Source organism: Uloborus diversus, unplaced genomic scaffold (assembly GCF_026930045.1).
Source record: "Uloborus diversus isolate 005 unplaced genomic scaffold, Udiv.v.3.1 scaffold_11, whole genome shotgun sequence".
Taxonomy (NCBI): domain Eukaryota; kingdom Metazoa; phylum Arthropoda; class Arachnida; order Araneae; family Uloboridae; genus Uloborus; species Uloborus diversus.
The window spans coordinates 2,945,499-2,964,328 of record NW_026557765.1 but is presented as its reverse complement, the minus strand read 5'-3'; the positions used below and the strand labels follow the sequence as shown (position 1 = coordinate 2,964,328).

The 18,830-nt window shown below is 33.3% G+C and overlaps 1 protein-coding gene across 1 annotated transcript in view; it reads left to right on the top strand.

Moving 5' to 3' along the window:
• The window catches only part of LOC129232160 (metalloprotease TIKI1-like), a 530,425-nt gene extending 512,275 nt beyond the window's left edge, over positions 1–18,150 (top strand). The window contains exon 5 of the mRNA XM_054866401.1: positions 18,053–18,150. Coding sequence (XP_054722376.1) covers positions 18,053–18,150 — 98 coding nt within the window. The remainder of the gene's footprint in view (positions 1–18,052) is intronic.
• The last annotated feature ends 680 nt before the right edge of the window (positions 18,151–18,830 follow it).

Below are 18,830 nucleotides of genomic sequence, written 5' to 3'. Positions count from 1 at the left end.
TTCTGCGGTCCTTTTTTGAGTTTATTTGTTCTTAAGTACTTGTTGCATGAAACGTAATGTTCAATGAAATTGTTTGCTTTTAATCCATTATTTTGGGAAATTTTTTGCTTTCAAAGCATTATTTTGGGAAATTTATTGCATTAAATGCGGATTTTGTATCCTTAAAAGTACAATTATTTTATGACTACTTTAACAATAAAAACAGATATATTTTTTGAGCGGTATTAAGAAACTTTTTGCTTCACTTTCTCAACTGAAATAGGGAGGACGAACAAGTAACGGTTGAAGGTGAAAAAGTGCTAATTACACATCGAAAAGTAATTACTTGAGGTCGATTTTCTTCCAAGCAGATTTGTTTTCTAGTCAAGGTGCATCTTAATCCATACTTCGTTTCTTGGAGTCCCAGGCGCCTAATTCGAGTTTAATTAACCCCCACATAGCTATGTTTCATGGAAAAGAAATGGAAAAGTTTAATGCTGATGAAGGGATCTGTTTCTTGTAATAGCAGTATTTTATCAAAATTGATTCAATGATAAATACGCTTCATTCTTAAAATGAATTCCAGTAAGGAAAATAAATGAATTGCTGAAGTACTTAGATTAAATTTCAATACTATTTCGTGTTACTTTTATCGTATTAAATAAAACTAAAATAGTGCTAACGATAGCTTTTCTCTACTGAAAGCAGCTTAAACTTTAACCAGCATTGAAATTTGAGTTAAAAGATGTATGCTCTACAAGAAGAATGTTCAAAGAGTTTTAAAAAAATAAATACAGCCATCTAGGGTAATTTTCAGTCCTAGTTTTTCTATTTTAATTTTCCGCATTCGTATTAAATAGTTTTACAGCATTTGTAGATATAAAACAGAGCAATATTTTCTAAGCTATTGAATAGTTATCTAAAACCAACTCTGAATTTTGATGCATTTTTTGAACACTTCCTTTTTTAGAACATTTTGAACCACACACTTTGGAAGAGCTCTCAAAACACTTTTGAGAATATATTTTGAACGCTGTCTGTTCTTTTAGAACGTTTTTTGGGACACTTTTAACAGGGAATTTTAATACTCCTTTGGTTATACTAGTGGTTTTTGCCGTTAATATTACAGCAACGACTAGGAGCAGCTGTCATTGACGGGGAGGGAGGAATTCGATGACCAGGGATAGCCATCCATTCTGGAGGCATTCACGATATCAACTGACATCTATTCGTTGCAACAAAATTTCAAGTAGTAAAATATTGAGAGCTGCTATTGACTAGTAGAGGGGTTCTCAAACGGTGGGTCGCGACCCCCAGAGGGGCCGCGGGATGTGTACAGGGGGGTCGCGAGATGTGGAAGAAAAGTTAAAAGAAAATTAATTTACGGCTGTGTTTTTATTTAAAAAAAGAGTCATCTTTGTTTCTTTTTCGTTCTGCGTGCAATGATAGAACATGAAGGAGCGCAAGGTCAATAACAGTCATAAAACTACTGCAAGATTATAAAATCAGTAAGGTCTACTAGGCTCTCTTAGTATTTAATAATTCAAGAGACACAAATTCATATATTTTTTCACTAGTTACTTGTGTTTCTATGGATAAAACTTAACCATTTGTGTAGCTTTTACTTATTGTTTTACGGTTGACAGAGTTAAAAGCTTTGGGAGGTTGCCAAAATAGTTAGTCTAAAAACGGCGTCTCAATGTCTAAAAGTTTGAGAACCCCTGGACTAGTAGTTAAAGAATGCTGTTGAAGTTATATTTGAACGAGAGAAGGAGATTATTTCACAAATGAGGCAGTGAGAAGCAAAGAGAGGTAAGTGGCAAAATTAAAAATTTGGAGATAAACAAGTACAAATGGTAGGTGTCCCTCTGTCTTGGGGCAAGAGACAGTACTAGTAGCCCTGGTAGGTGCTGCTATACATCATGATTTAGAAAAACGTTTCAATAAAAGCCTATACTACCTAGGACCTTATCTTTGAACACGTTTTACTCAAAACTTGAAAACGTCCGCTTACATCCCTTTGCTTCTCACTGCCTCATATGTATTCTTAATGCGTTGTCTTTTTTATGTCAAATATTCAATGAAAGCCTACCTAGGACCTTATCTTTGAACACGTTTTACTCAAAACTTGAAAACGTCCGCTTACATCCCTTTGCTTCTCACTGCCTCATATGTATTCTTAATGCGTTGTCTTTTTTATGTCAAATATTCAATGAAAGCCTACCTAGGACCTTATCTTTGAACACGTTTTACTCAAAACTTGAAAACGTCCGCTTACATCCCTTTGCTTCTCACTGCCTCATATGTATTCTTAATGCGTTGTCTTTTTTATGTCAAATATTCAATGAAAGCCTACCTAGGACCTTATCTTTGAACACGTTTTACTCAAAACTTGAAAACGTCCGCTTGCATCTCTTTGCTTCTCACTGCCTCATATGTATTCTTAATGCGTTGTCTTTTTTATGTCAAATATTCAATAAAATTAAAAGTGGCACAAATTTCACTGGCACGACTCAAAAAGCTCTGAATGACTTCTACTTTTGCTCCATACTTTTAGTAGAAAAATGAAAGATCCTACAATGTACAAAAAATGATTACTTTGAATATAACTTTTCTTCGAAGATTTTCCTAAATAAGCGCTCAATTGTGAAAGACAATTAACTGTCTTTCTGACATTAAAAACTGCAATATGGTTAACATTTGGGACTTTTTGTCCTTTATTAACACAATTACTTGCTAGAATCTATTTATTCGTCTAAACACTTGCCTAGAATTCAGTATTTAAACCTGACTGAACCTATTTGTATTCGGGCTTCTATTACTAATGCACACATGTCGTCCAGCGAAAATATAAATTTCAGAACATCGTTAGGGCTTCAGTTTTGCTCCAAGCAAAAACATTTCAGCTCCCAAAATCGAAAATCCAACGTTTTCCACTTGGAAGCAAGAGAAACGTTTCGCTGCCTGCATTCAAACTGACAAGCGTTGATTTTTCATCCATGGGGCTCCAACTAATACTACGTTTGTATCCCGAATCGCTCGAAAGTCTGTTACCTGAACTTCACTTTGAATCATTTATTTAACCAACTCGATTTAAATGCTCCTGCATTCGGCCGGAAAAGTTAAAGTCTTTCCATGAAACACAAGCGAGTTGGAGGACTATAAATTTCATTCATCTTCTCTTCACAAAGGGATGCTGAAAATCCCCCCTTTCGCTCTGTTTCTCAACAAGTGAAGAGTTTAGATTCCGCTGGGATAAATGCCAAGCTAGGAGAGCCACCATTTCCAAACCAGAATTCAAAAATTGGTTTGCTCGTCACATAAACTATAAATTGTATCAAATGTGAGTATTGCGGCTTATGGTTTCCTTTCAAATTGTATATTTTATGTTTGTCTCACAAGTTAAAACTGCAAGATCGTGAAAAATTTATTGGTATGGTTAGAAAATAGTTCAGCTTTAGGAAGAAATAGCCTTAACTTGACTTTTCTAACAAATATTTCCTTCGAATATTCAGAATACAGTCGATTCCCGACTTACGTGAGGGATGCGTTCCAAGACCCTTCGCGTAAGTTGAAATTTCGCGCTGTGGAAAAGGGTATGTGTAAAAACTTTTATAAACATACGCATACGATTAAAGACACTTGTAAACACCACCTCAAACTGTTAAAAACCATTTTTTAACTGTACATTACTGTTTCTTAAACAAAAAATTGAATTTTTATTTATTGTATTTTTTTTAAAAAAACCGTTTTATTTAACATAAAAAAACTGCTACGATGCACAAAGTCAATGATCAATGGGAAAGGAAGACGTAAAATAAACCACTACGGTACGTACATTATGTAGTAAGAAAAACAAATGCACTATAGTTGTTGAAGCTTGCTCTTTTTTCATCTATCTTCACAGTGTTAAATGAAACAGCGCTCTTAGGTGTTATTGTATTTCATCAACTTTACCATAGAGAATGAAAAAAAAAATAAATGGAAAATGAGGAGTAGTTATTTGTATAAGCGATGTTTAGACTAGTACGGTGTGGAAACTTCCGCCCTCAGCGATGTCAAAGGAATGAAGGTCCATTCACGAAAAAACCGCGATTTCCTTTTGAAAATTTTCATGTTGCGGGTGAAGAATTCGCGCTGGGAATAAAATTCTTTACCGGGGAAAAAATCACGTTATAGCCATTTTGCGTAAGTCGGATCGCGTTGTAGCGGGAGTCGACTGTGAATTGGGAAATGGGGGTACTTGTGAACATGGTATGTTTTTACAAAGATAACTTCAAGCACAAAATTTTGAAAAATTCTCTAGTAGTGGCAGTACCTGTCCTACCTCTGGGTCAAGTTTTTAGAGTTAATAAGCCATTTTATGCTTCTGTCGTTTCAACTTCTTTGCTTTAGCAGGTATTGTATTTGTAATTTTATCTCTGTATTTTTCTACTGAAAACTAATTTTAAAGTAATTACTAAGCAAAACATAATTATTGCAAACCATTACATAAAATTCAAGTTAACTTATCACAATGATTAAACTACTTTATTAAAGTAAAGAATTATCTTTTTTGGCAAGCTACCCTATTGTTTAATATCATGCAACAATATAAAATGAAAATCCCCCCCCCCCCTCCTTTTATATTTTTACTGCGAATTGTATTTTATTTTTATATCTATAGTTTTTAGACAGGGTTCAAATACTATAGAACGCCAAATATCCAAATATCAAAAATCCGAAATATCAAAACTCCGAACGCACGCCCCAAAAAGTTTTAATAATCTCTAAAGAATTTCAAAACTCTCTCGGCCAAAAATCGGTTTAATTTTCTTCGCTGTATGATAGTTCTTGATAAAGCACATTACATATTTTTCATTTATGTTCAGCAAACACTGAGAGTTAATTTTGTTATTTTTTTAAAGGTATAATTATAATATCGTGATATTGTGAGTCTCTCGCAATTCCGCACTTCAGACACTGGTTCAATTTCTAGGTAAGGCAGTAAACTCAGCCTTTCATTCTTTCAGTGGGTCGATAAAATGAATACTAAATGCACTTGAGAACTAAACTCCCGGGGTTCCGCGTTCGGCTGACCACCTAACCGGAACATCTCTCTTGCACTCCAGAGCTCTCGGTCAAGAAAACTGAGATGGACGCAGTAGGCCTTGGCCTAAGTGGGCAGTTGGGCCGCTGAGTTTAGGTTTTTAAATAGCAACTGGGGCATTCCAAGGTATTTTTAAAATTATGTAGAGTCCGTAACGTGACCTTTTTTTGCCATAACTTTTTGATTTACCGTTTGATTTGCAAATAATTTTAATTTGAGCTGGTGTGTTGGTAGGAAAAGATCAAAATAAAATAATATGCTAATCAAACAGTAAACTAAAAAGTTATGGCAAAAAAGGTTACGTTACGGACTCTACATAAATGTCAAAAATACCTTGGAATGCCCCAACTATGAGAGAGAAATACATGAAGATATTGAGATAAATAGATAGATATAGATAGATAGAGAGATAGATAGATTGAGAGATAGAGAGGTAGATAGGTAGAAAGAGAGATAGATAGAGAGATAGAGAGGTAGATAGACAGATAGATAGATAGATAAATATATAGGTAGACAAAATAGATATAGATAGATATAGGTTGATATAGATAGGTCTTGGCCAAATGGGCTGCTATACTGAGTATGATATGCGATACTGAGTTTAATTTCATTATGTAGCATCATGTATTGTATACTATGTTGCGTGTATACATATTGTATCACCACCTTCTTTGATTGAATGGTATGCGCCTTCCCTAAACGGCATTTTTATTTTAATCCGAACAAATTAAAAATCCGAATTACTAATCGTCCCAATTAGCTCGGATTTTTAACGTTTTACTATACAAACATTGGCGGATAAAAAAAAACTGCATCACTTGCACAAATTCGCATTTTAAACAATTTCTCGGGAAATGAGAGAAAAATTGTTTTGTATATCTTTCTCACATAAAAGGTATGCTTCAGCTGACATGTTTCAATAAAAGTTAAATCCACCAAGCAATAAGGGGACCAAAAACAAGTTGATAAAAAAAAAACGTTTTTCCATCATCATTTATCTAAAATAGCTGAGCATAAGCAGAAAACATCAGCGGTTAGTTTGTTTACTATGTCCAATAATTGTATAACTTTTGGTAAATGTATCGCTTAAATTCACGAAGTTATGCGCATTTCTTTCAAAAATATCAGTTTTGTTCCCATGTTTTTGGCTCATAACACGCAGAGTGGTCTGTCCTGGTTTACCAAACTTTTAGAGAAATTTACAGCATACAAGTTTTATCATTATACTAAAATTTGATGAAATATAAACATTTAAAGAAATTAATTTCTCACTACTCATGCGCAAAAGGTAGCAATTTATAACTTTCAACATTTCTTTTACAATAAATGTGACAAGTCCAGTTGAATATCATAAAAACTTATAGACTTATTATTAAGATATCAGCGGCCTAATGAGCCAAACTTCACTCATTCTTGAATAGGTGACGAATCGTGCGGTATATGTGTGTACATAAATTGGCTGCGGCTTTGACTTGTTAATTTATTTTTAACTAGTGGTACTCGCACGGTTTTGCCTTTAATAGAAAAATTAAAAGGTCTTTTGGTTCGCCTGTATATTTACAAATAATGTATGGTGAATTTCCTCGCCAATTGGCTTGTACCCATGTTACAGTTCCACGTTATGATAATTTCGTATCTCGCCAATTGGCTTGTGTCCATGGTACGGTTCCACGTTATGATAATTTTGTAATTTACTCGTCCATCTTACGATAATTTTGTTCTTAAAATTGGAATAAAAAAAGAACCACATCGAATTTTAGAAAAATTGCTTCGAGGTGCACACCCCCATGCTACAAACTAACTTTGGGCCAAATTTTATGAAAATCGGCCGAACGGTCTATGCGCGTCACAGAGATCCAGACATCCAGACAGAGAGACTTTCAGCTTTATTATTAGTAAAGAAGTTTCAATAAATATGGGTTTTTATTCTAAATAAAATTATGCAGTCAAATCCCATTTTAATGAAGCCCGCTACAGCAAATCTTTCGTTGGAGCGAACAGTTTGGTAATCCCCAACTCAAGTTACATCGAAACAAGGTCAACATTTGTAATATCGGTATAATGAAATTGGGTTACAGCGAACATTTACTTTGATCTCTTGGACTTCGTTGAAACGACAATCGACTGTAATAACATAAGAGATTAACAATATAAATTTCTTTAAGCATGATTTTTGTTAAAGTGATTCAACAAAAATGCACTAAAATTTTTGCTTTTACTTTGGTACTGTAGAAGTAGTACTTAAATAAATTAGACTTAGTTATTGAATTTATTTTTTATGTTTATTTTTTAACTAATTGATTTATATATTTAATTTAATTCGTAATTCGTTTTGGATTTATTTATTGATTTATTCATAGATTTTTTCTTTCTGTACATTAGCATTTCATTTGTTTTTTACTTGGTATTTTGTGATGTAATGCAACTACAGTTTTTATATTGTATGGGACATAATATGTGTTTCTACTGTCATTATCATTGCTATAATATTGTGGTAGTTGCATTTATTTATTTATTTATTTTTCAATTTTTTATTTTTATTTTTTTTTATTTAGCGTATCCTGAATTTCTCTCATCGGGATTTCATTCAGTCTTTTCCAACCTGCATAAGAAGATTTTTACTTTATTTTAATTCATTCCAAATGAAAACCAAAATGGTCGCTTGTCGCAGTTTATAAACAGAAAAATGCTCTGGATGACCCAATGGGAAAATGGGTTATGCTCTGTGTGGAATACATATAATATAAACGAAATGATAAATTGTAAAAGTGGAACTGTCCCCTCTTTAAGTGCTAAAGATAGATTTCTTATGGAGAAAGTACTTTGACCATTTTTCAGTGTGGAAATGTAAGACAACATAATGTGTCCGCCATTTGTGATGGATTTTATGAATAAGTTTCCATGTGAGAATATTCCACTCTTGACGACTGAAAGAAATACTTCTTGTCCAATAAAGAAAATCCCATTAACCCGAACGAGTTAATGCAGAATAGTTACTGGCATTAATTAGTAGTGGACATTCATTCTATCGGTATTCTTCAAACTTCTATAAAGAATATATCGTCGCCTCAAAACAACAGTATGATAATCTTATTGTTGTTTTCAGGCTTAGATGTCTTACTGTTGCAAGCTTCTATTGTATCTTAGAATATATATACATATATATACGGGGTGTTCCGTTTTAACCTGCAAGAACTTTATTTTCGCAACCGTTAGTCCCTTGATGTATACTTCCAATTGCAAAAATGTTCAAAATTAGATGCAGAGTTAAGATATTGAAAGTTTGAAGTAAAAATAAGTCAAAAAATACAAAATTTAACTTTTTATACGGGATCTAGGTCCCCTAACTTATATTTAGAGAAATAATCTCCGTTGAAAACTATTAGTGACTCAAAAAAACTTGACATTTGTGCGGCCCAAACTCAAGAAGATATTCCAGTTCAAAGTTTTAAGGGACCATACAGAAGATGAGATTGGAACTTATTGCCTTTTCAGAAGAATGACAGGTTGTCGAAGTAAGAAAAACAAGGTATTATTTTTCATTGCAATTCAGAAACGGATGCAAACGCCGCGATACGCAAAAACACGCTACAAAACCTCGAACAACTTGAAAAACCAGTCTATGCACACATAATTTTAAACACTTGTTAGCCGCTATATTTTCCCCAAAAAATGTTATTGACGGCGAGTGAAAAGTGGTACAAGTCACAAAACGCTGCGTGTCATATCTCGGTGAATATTGGTCGTACTTATGTCAAACTTTTTGTGTTGGAATTATTTTTCAATGGAGATAATTACTCTAAATATAAGTTAGGGGATCTGGGGCTCGTATCAAAAGTTAAATTTTGTATTTTTTGACTTTTTGTTTTCACTTCAAACTTTCAATATCTTAACTCTGCATATCCTTTTGAACATTTTTGCAATGGGAAGTGTGCACCTAGGACTAAGGATAGCGAAAATAAAGGCCTTGCAGGTTAAAACGGAACACCATGTTACATACAATGAAATCTCGTTAAGCGAATACCAATACAACTAAATATCTGTTCTAGCAAAATCAACTTTCAGTCCCAATTTAATTTACATTACATTGCTTGAATTTCTTTACAACGAAATACTCGTTATAACGAACAAAATTTGCGGTCCTTCGAAGTTCGTTGTAACGGGATTTCACTATATAGAAAATTCAAAGTAAGGTTTCTTTAACATTATATTAAGGTTTTGCAAAATACTACCAGATTAATAATTAAAATGTGTGCGAAAAGTTAAAATTATTCTAACAACCCAAAAACACACAAATGGCAAAAAAAAAATGCGTAAAATGAGGCTACATGGAATTCTTCTTCCAATACAAAAAAAAAAGCTTACGGACGATGGATTTTTTCTCATGGTTTTTTCATTTATATAGGTTCTCTCTCTCTATCTCTATCTCTTTCTTTCTTTCTCTCTCTCTCTCTCATTCTTTCTTTTTCCCCCATTGTTAAACGGACCGCCTAAGCATGTGTCTAATTTTTTGTTGTTTTCATTTATGAATTTGCAGTGGTTGTTATGTTTTAAAGATTCAAAAATAACGACCAACAATTTTATGATTCGATATGATACCTTTAAAATTACATAAGGATGTTTCAAAACTCTGTTACTCGCAGTTAATAGCAACTTTTGGGGAGAAATACAGCAGCTAGCAAGGGTTTAAAATTATATGTGTTCATAGTATGTGTTTTTTCAAAGTGTACGAGCTTTTGCACAATATTTTTTCGTATCATAGCACAACCCTTGCATTTATTTTCCCATAGCAATAAATATAAGTACAAATATAAATACTTTGCTTTTTTACTTTAACAACCTGTTATTCTTCTGAATGGGAACTAAGTTTAAATCTCATCCTCTGCGTGGTCCCTTAGAAATTTTTAACTCCGATGTATCTTTGAATTCTGGTCGTAAATGTTTCAAAGTTTTTGTATTGGAATTATTTTTCAATGGATATTATTTTTCAAACTATAAGTTAGGGGTCCTGAGGTCCGTATAAAAAGCTATATTACGTCCACTAATTTTCTTTTTCTCTTCAAACTTTCAATATCTCAACTATGCACTTTTTTTTGACCTTTTGTGCAGTTAGAACTATGCATCTGGGACTAGGGGTTATGAAAGTATTGAAGGTGGGACGGAAACAAGCAGAATGAAGGATTTTTTATGATTTAATTCCTCCACCCCCCCCCCACACTCAAAAAAATTAGAATGCACCCCTACATAAACATAGTACTAAATCGTCCGTATCACGATCACCATCGTTTAGATTAGAAGTGGTCAAACATGGCGGTCATTGCTGCTTCCTGAATTTCTCTCCATAGTAAGGTAAAGACCCCTATCCCATTAATCAAGAAGGCCTTAACGCATCCGACGAAAAGGGGCATGCCTAGATCCCTGTTCGAAAGGTCGGACCAATGACGATTCATCATCAGCAAATCTTCCTTCCAAGTTGCGAACGGATGTTTCGAGCTAAGTTGCCGCTCCGAAGTTGTTGCTTTTTCGAATGAGGGTTTTAAATGAAAATTATCTTTCGTAAATTGATCTCGAATTTAGAACGAATCGCTTTTCGAATGAAAAGAGTTTGGTTTATCTTACCATTAATTTAACAGATTGCTTAATTTGATTCCACCTAACTTTCTTTCGAACGTTTTTCAAGCAACTATGACAGTTCAAAGTTATTAGATGTCTGTATGTTCATAAATAGGGCATCACATGCGCAGGGTGATCTAAAAATAATCGAATTTTTTTTATTGAAGGAAGAAAATAAGCCAGGTAATATGTTTTATGGATAATATTTATTCAAAATAGGATACATTTAACGCAATACGACATTTTGAACGGTCAACCAATTTATCCATAGACTTTTAAATTCGGTTTTGGGAATGTTCTTTAGCACCCTTGTCACGCTGCTTAAATGGCTGGGACATCATCGTAAAAAAAAACTCCTTTCATTGCAGTTTTCAGTTTAGGAAACAGAAAATAGTCACACGGTGATAGAAAAGGTGAATACGGAGGATGATCGAGGACGCAAATCTATTTTCTGTTCCCGAAACTGAAAACTGCAATGAAAGGAACTTGTTACGATGATGTTCTAGCCATTCAAGCAGCGTGACACAGGTGCAAAAGAGCATTCCCAAAACCAAATTAAAAAATCCATGGATAAATTGGTTGACCGTTCGAAACGTTGTATTGAGTTAAATGGATTCCATTTTGAATAAATATTAGCATTAAAACATATTATCACATGTATTTATTTTTTCTGCCACTAAAAAGTTTTGTTATTTTTTAATCATACTGTGCGCAACGGTTGTAAACATATGAAAACATTTTCACGGTCGTGCTTGGAGCATCTTTTTTTTTTTTTTTCTAATTTAATTAAAATATCCTTTAGAATATAATTCGATCTTCCTCTGTAAGAATGCTGCCATGTGCTGTGCTAAAAAAATAAATTCTGAGAATAGGATTTAAATCACGAAGTGGTGAGATAACTATACTGAACATCAATTTGCTTTTGACAAAATAAAAGCTTTTAAGTTATACCAAGTGGAATTTTCATCCTATGTCTTGGCTAGAATTCATATATTCGACATTTTCCTTCATATTGGTTGCATAATTTTTCCCGAAACTCACTGCAGCAGTCTGATAGTTAGTTCTAATTAGCAGGATCACAGGTAAGTTTCGGAGAATCGTCGTTCAGAAGCTGTTTACGATTATTTTCTGAAAGATAAAATGTCCCCTGATTTAAGATCTAGACGGGAGATTTTTGAGTTCCATTTCTGGTTAAAAACCATGTTATCGAAATCAATACTGAAAATAACCAAAAAATGAAATATTTACATCACCGTAACTAAAAACTATACGTGATAGCTAACTTTTGGTAGCAGATAAGGATTTCTTGCGCAAAAGTACCATAAGATAAACGAAAAACCTGCGTGGGACAAACCTTGTGTTTACCAGTGTAATTATTTTTTTTTTTAATAACTGACTTCCCAATGGATAAAATTACCAAACCTTAAGTACCGACCAAAAACAGTATCATTTCCTCAAATTTAACGAAATTCTGCGGAGGCAAACATTTTAATAAACACTGTTTCAAACTCTGTTCGATGAAACAAGTACTCTCCGAACATACTACTTCCGACCAATGACAGTTGATTTACTATCGTCTGCATTAAATAACATCCGTATGTACTCTCTTCCCATTATTTTCTATAAATAAATCCGTAACGGAAATTGCTGGAACAATATCCTTTTCTTGAGAACATCTTAGAAAAATTAGCGCATGGAAAGAAATGAGGTAATCGTACGTAGTCATTTGTAGATTCTTTTTTCTTTTGTTATAAATTATTTGCTCTCTTTTTGTTCTCTTGTGTTACTTGGTACTGCTCTCAATACAAGAAATTGTTACGTCATTCAAGATTGATTCTAACAACGGACTTCAATAAATATATCCGAAGATACTGGACATTCATTTAGTCTCAGTTATATCAATTGAAAAGGGCATTAGATCAAATCGAAGATGCAAAACAATGTTTGCAGCGTATATCCGCAGATAATCTCATCACTTGTGACGTCATAACGATAACGCCTTCCTTGAAAAATCGGTAATTTTAAAAATTTATTTAAAAAGTAGCAAAAATACCCGGCGTTGCCTGGGTCAGTAATAATTGTGAGAAGCAATCGCTACTTTCATTCGTTTTCTGTTTTACTGCAAGAACTCGAAACACACCGCTTTGACGTGATTAAAAATCGAACTTCTTCCTTTCTCATAAAAGTAAAGTAGCAATTAGTATAAAGAACGAAATAGTATTCAGTTAGAAAAGGAAGCACGACATTTAAGCATATAAAAATTTTGAAGAATTTCCAAAGTAGAAATTTCTTTTGCTTAAAAAGATTTATCAGTTTTTTTTTTTTTTTTTTTTTTTTTTGAAACATAGTCTAAAACTTTTCTTTGTAGCTATTGAAATACAAACGGTTTTAAAAAATGTAACCGCGTGTAATCCCACTATACTTGTTTTAGTTATTTTATGAAATTTCAATTATTGTGGGTTCTTGGTGCGATTTAAAATGTTACAAAATTTGCGGTAATCTTTTTGGGATACCTTGGATAAGGCTCCCCCTCTCTACTTTGTAAAACTGTCTGCTACTAATTTTCGTCAAAGAGATATTGTCGCCAAGTACTGGAATATTTTTGGTGATTATAAAATGATGCTAAACATTTTCTTCCGAAATAAGTAGTAAAACTTGGCCAGTGTTTGAAATTGTGCACAAACACAAACTAATGGAAGTTTTTGTGCTGTTTATAGATTTGCCTAATTTAGTTAGCGGATTATTTTACATTTCAACCAAAGTTTTAAAGATTTTTCTAATTGCAATATTTTGGTTACATGGTGAAATGAAAGTCGAGAAATTTTGTTACGTAGTCTTTGGCTGCAAAAACAGCGCCAGTTGAAAAAAATTGCCTTACATTATAATTGAATCGTTATGATTCATTATTACTATGTTCTTATTTCCATGAAATTAATATATATATATATATATATATATATATATATATATATATTGTAACTGATTTAAAATATATATGTTTGATGCATAAACCCGTTTGTAAGTATACTTACAAACGAGTTATATGTGTAAGTAACTTACACATATTTTGAAAAGACTCGTTCTCACAGAATAGGAAAAAATAGCCTCTTCTGCCTATATGTTAAAGCACAATTGGTGAAAATCTCTTATGTGATTAAGAAAAATGTATGTCATATTTGAAATCAGCTCACCCAATAGAATAAAAGTCACTTACTACCGTACAATCACTTTTTCATGACCCGAATTTTGCAGGCCTGTGTAATTTTAAACAATAAATACGTTTTTTTCCAACTGTTGCCAAAATCAATTGTCTTTTTACTTAGTTCCCTTATCGATTATTGGTATAGATTAGGATAAAAATCCTAAGAAAGCAATGTACCAGTTTTAAATCATATCTTTTTTAAACTAAGTTTTTTAGAAATCAATTATAGCCTATGTTGCTTCCTGCTAATGTAGCTATCTATAGTGAAAAAATGGTTAAAATCGGTCGAGTAGTTTTGAAGATTACCCCGGACATACATACAGAAGTAGCCATTTATGTATATAGATGAGGATAAAAATCCTAAGAAAGCAATAAATTTCATGCTTGCTCCTGAGAAGCTTTAATTCAAAATTTGTATTATGATTACTATTAATATTGCTGATGTAAGGCAACGAATTTTTGTAACAATGGGTTTTATATTTAATCATTTAATGGGGAAATTATACTAAATTTACTGTTTTCCATTATAACTTTTTTAAACTAAGTTTTTTGGAAATCAATTATAGCCTATGTTGCTCCCTGATAATGTAGCTATCTATGGTGAAAAAATGGTTCAAATCGGTCCTGTACTTTTGAAGATTACCCCGGACATACATACAGAAGTAGCCATTTATGTATATAGATTAAACGCTTCAAAAATAAGAGATTTTCCACGCTCCGTGGTTTTTTTTTCTTTTTTTTTTTTTTTTTTTTGCTCATTTTATCAATTTTAGTGGCTAAAAGTAGTATTTTTGACTGATGGAAACAACTCCATTGTTTTTAAATAAATCTTAATAATATTTTTTTTTAATATTTTATAGTCGTAGCTTAAAATAAGAAATGGACATTTTCCCACCAAATTTTAGTTAACATCTAAAACATTAATTGTGCTAGCTGAATCTCTGAGAAAATGGTGAATTTTTGAACCATTTTTCATCAGCGACATTCAACGCTGTTAATATTTGCCACCTACCTCAACGCTTCTTTACCTCTGACTCTTCATTTACATCGATCCTATCATTCAAACCAAGACACAGAGAAATCCTCCAAAAAAAAAAAATGATCCAGCTTTCGTGTTAAGATTACCTTTCGTAAGAAAATGGCTAGAAAGTTAAATTTCAAAAAATATCGAACACGGCAGTCATTTGGTTTGATGGCTTTTCCAATAGCACATCAAGATTAAATTAGGAGAGGACGGGAGATAAATTTTTATCCTCATTGAAAATTGCACTTGAAAGAAAGAAGTGGTATAAGATAGCGTACTTATGTATTCCGACAACGACCGGAATTATTATAAGGAAAGCGCTGCTAAGTATGATGAGACATCAGAGGGGGAAAAAATGAACACGAACTGAAGCGAAATGACTTGCGGCAAAAATGGAAGTAGAAATCGATAGTATTTTTTTATTTTCCAATCACCAAAGAGTGAAATGGTGCCTGTAACCTTTTTAGGGAAACACGCAACAAATCAATTTTGCGATCAAATATTTCTTCCCAGTTTTCAATCTGTTACTGTAATTAAATAGACATTTAGCTAACATTTTGGTAGGTTAAAAAGAATTTGAGAGCTTGTTGTTTGTTGCGTTATATAGGAAGTATTTTCGAACATTGATGACTTATTAGTACAGATAAAGAAAGCGAATTTTTTATAAATTTTGACCAAAAGGTAAGTTCTTTGTACTGTACAGTGGCCACCGCTTATATGAATCACATTTGTTCTAAACAGTTTTGATTCCATAAAGCGGCTGATTCAATGAAGCGGTTAGTTCAATAAAACTAGATTTTGTTCTGTTTTTGATGATTTGATTCATTTAAGCAGTTGATTCAATTAACCACTGATTCAGTTAACCGGCGCACACTGTACCAAAAATGTTATGATCGTATGATCATTTGGGTTATGACTCAAAATATTTTGGCAGTTTTCTCAACTCCAGTAGTTGCAATTGATGAACTTTTGTGACCTGATTGCTAAAAAGCTATTGCTGCAATTGTACTAATCGGTATCTTAAATTGGAATTGTAGGTAAAAATCTTATCCTTTACCAATTCTTTTTGGACGTCTACATCTTTAATTGCTTAGAGAGTTATTTAAATCGAGTAAAGAAAATGCACAGTACTTTTTTTAAAGAAAATTCAATATATTAACAAAATATTTACAACTTCAAACAACTATTTACAAATTGGACTGCATAAAAATATTTTCGGTTTTCCATCAATTTTATTTATTTTTATTTCTCCCTCAGTTCATTTCAGATCCGGAAAGTGGTGGGCGGAAGGAAAAGTTCAAAAATAAAAGTTCAAGGCTAACCTTGATCAGTTGCGACAGAAGTTGTGTCTGAAAAAAATAAAACTTCCCGCACCAACTCGTTTCAAGTTTTGTGTACTATATATACGAAACTGTGATGCTGTGGTCTGTAGCAACTAAAAGAGTAGAATCCGTAATATAATCGTGTTGCTCGTGATAAAATAGCTGGTAAAATGTGTTGACAGTTTCGAAAAACATTGTTTAAAATTATATTTTTGGGTTAGTGACAGCCCAGAGAAGAAATATCCCATACCCTGTCCCCCGAGACTCTAGACGGTTTAGTCTTGGCAGAACGATTGATGACCTCAGAAGTTTTTGAACTGCATCGTCGAAAAAGAAATACCAGTTAGTGATGCAAAATACCACAGATTTTGAACAAAACCAACAAACCTGAAACTTAAAAGAAACCTTGTGACTTTTGAGAGCCAACAAACTCGATCTTTCTACACGTTAAAATTAGTTGTAGCACATAATTATTTATGATTTTCTTCATTTGAATTCGTTTGAAAATTTTTGGAGAGGTAGTGGCAAAATGAGGAGCGTGCGTGCAATTCCTCCACTACAGAATATGGAAGATAAAAAGAATTAAAAACAATGGTAAACACAAAATTCGTGATTTCAAAAGTGTAAGCGTTTTGCTGAGAATTTCGAAATGCAAGTAAAGAAAAAAAAACAAAAGAGAAATCAAGAGTGACACGCCAAAAACCTTTTGAATGCGTAAATTTTTGGCGTAATCCGCGTAAAAATTGGCAAGTTTTTTTTTTTTTTTCTTTCTTTTTTTTTCGTTCTAATGGAGCTGCGTTAGACGCGTTAATATTTTGAAGACCTGTGCGATTCCCAGATACGGCATCCAGTCCTTCATGTGCCACCATTAAGGCACAGATGTCAATAGCACAGATAATTTTAACACCAAGTTTCCTCCAGATGGGCTCTCTTTGATGCGAAACTGTACTAGGGATTTGATTTTTTTGAGGGCATTCAAAGCCAAATGAATATCCAAGGGATATTTTACATGCCGCATAATCATACAACGTGGGTGATGACGATTTTTTGCCTCTCGAAAATCTACCGATTGGCAATTGCAAGGCAGAACCCGAGATAAATTGGCAAGCATGCTGGGGATTAGTTTTCCACTTATTTTCAAGGACCCATAAGAAAATTCAAGTACTTTTTTGATTTTTCAAGGACTCATTGGCAAATCAAGTACTTTTCTGTAGCGCATATTTTAAAAAAATAAAATTTAGGGGAGTTTTCAAGGACTTTTTAGCAATAATTAAAATTTTTATCACCTGCGAGGCGGTTTTGATTCGAGAGATTCTCTTGTCTTTTTTCTTCGGTTGTGTTGCATTTTATAAATAGATTCCAGATTTTTTCACTAATCCCTATTTTAAAAAAATAAAATTCAAGGAGTTTTCAAGGACCTTTTCGCAATAATTGAAATTCTTATCACCTGCGAATCGGTTTTGATTCGAGAGATTCTCTTGCCTTTTTCTTCAGTTGTGTAGCTTTTTATAAATAGATTCCTGATTTTTTTTTATAAAAAATTAAATTATTTTAAAAAAATAAAATTCAAGGAGTTTTCAAGGACCTTTTAGCAGTAATTGAAATTCTTATCACCTGCGAGGCGGTTTGATTCGAAGGAAACTCTTGCCTTTTTCTTCGGTTGTGTTGCTTTTGATAAATAGATTCCTGGTTTTCTTTTTTTTTTTTTCGACGTTACTTTACATGTATTTTCATACCACATGCATGATAATAATAGTTTTTTTAGATTAAATCATGCATAACTTCATAATTAAGTGTAATGTTTGTTTGCACTTTCTTTGCAGGACATTTCCTTGGAAATAATACGGTCTTAGATTTTGTCCAAGCGCATGGTTATGAAGTGGAGCATCTTTCGGTGACAACAAAAATTCCAAAAAGGTAAAACATTTGGATATAAAATAATTTATCTTTAACGATGATCATCCTGAATTTACAGAGTTGACGATAGGTTTATTCAATAGCGAAGAGCAGAAAGTTCCGTTTTTTACTCGAATCTTTTTCTCAAATCAAAGGATCTTCTTTAAAAACTTTAAAATTATCTGCAGAATCTATTGATCAACGATATTTGGTGACATTGCGTTAGTAGCATCTTCAACCTCCTTCCACACAGCAATGTGCGGACTGTAGAATGAGGTTGTAACTTTTCTTTGCCACCGTCATATTTTCCTCGTCACCGACTTTATTTTGGCAAAACAGTCGAATAGGGTGTAAGTTGGTGTTTGGCAACTTTTTTATTTTCTACACTGTTTCATATTGTTGCTGCATTATTATTATCTTCACCGGAGTCAGACACTAGTCTCAGTCACAGTCTAGAGACACTAGTGTATTGTCCGTTTTTCACAAGAAGGCACTTCGCCCCACCTCCTTGAACGCAGAGTTCCCTTTTTCGCGGGGGTGATCGCTAAGCAATCCACACGCTTCTAAAGGAGACAACCAGACAGCCTTAACTTGGGCGTGCATATTAATGTGCAAAAATGTCTTAGTGTCCTTTACATCACTTGCTTCACTTGTCTGTAGTCATTTCAGTTGTTCTTACATTTTAAAAACTGCTGCTTTTCCACC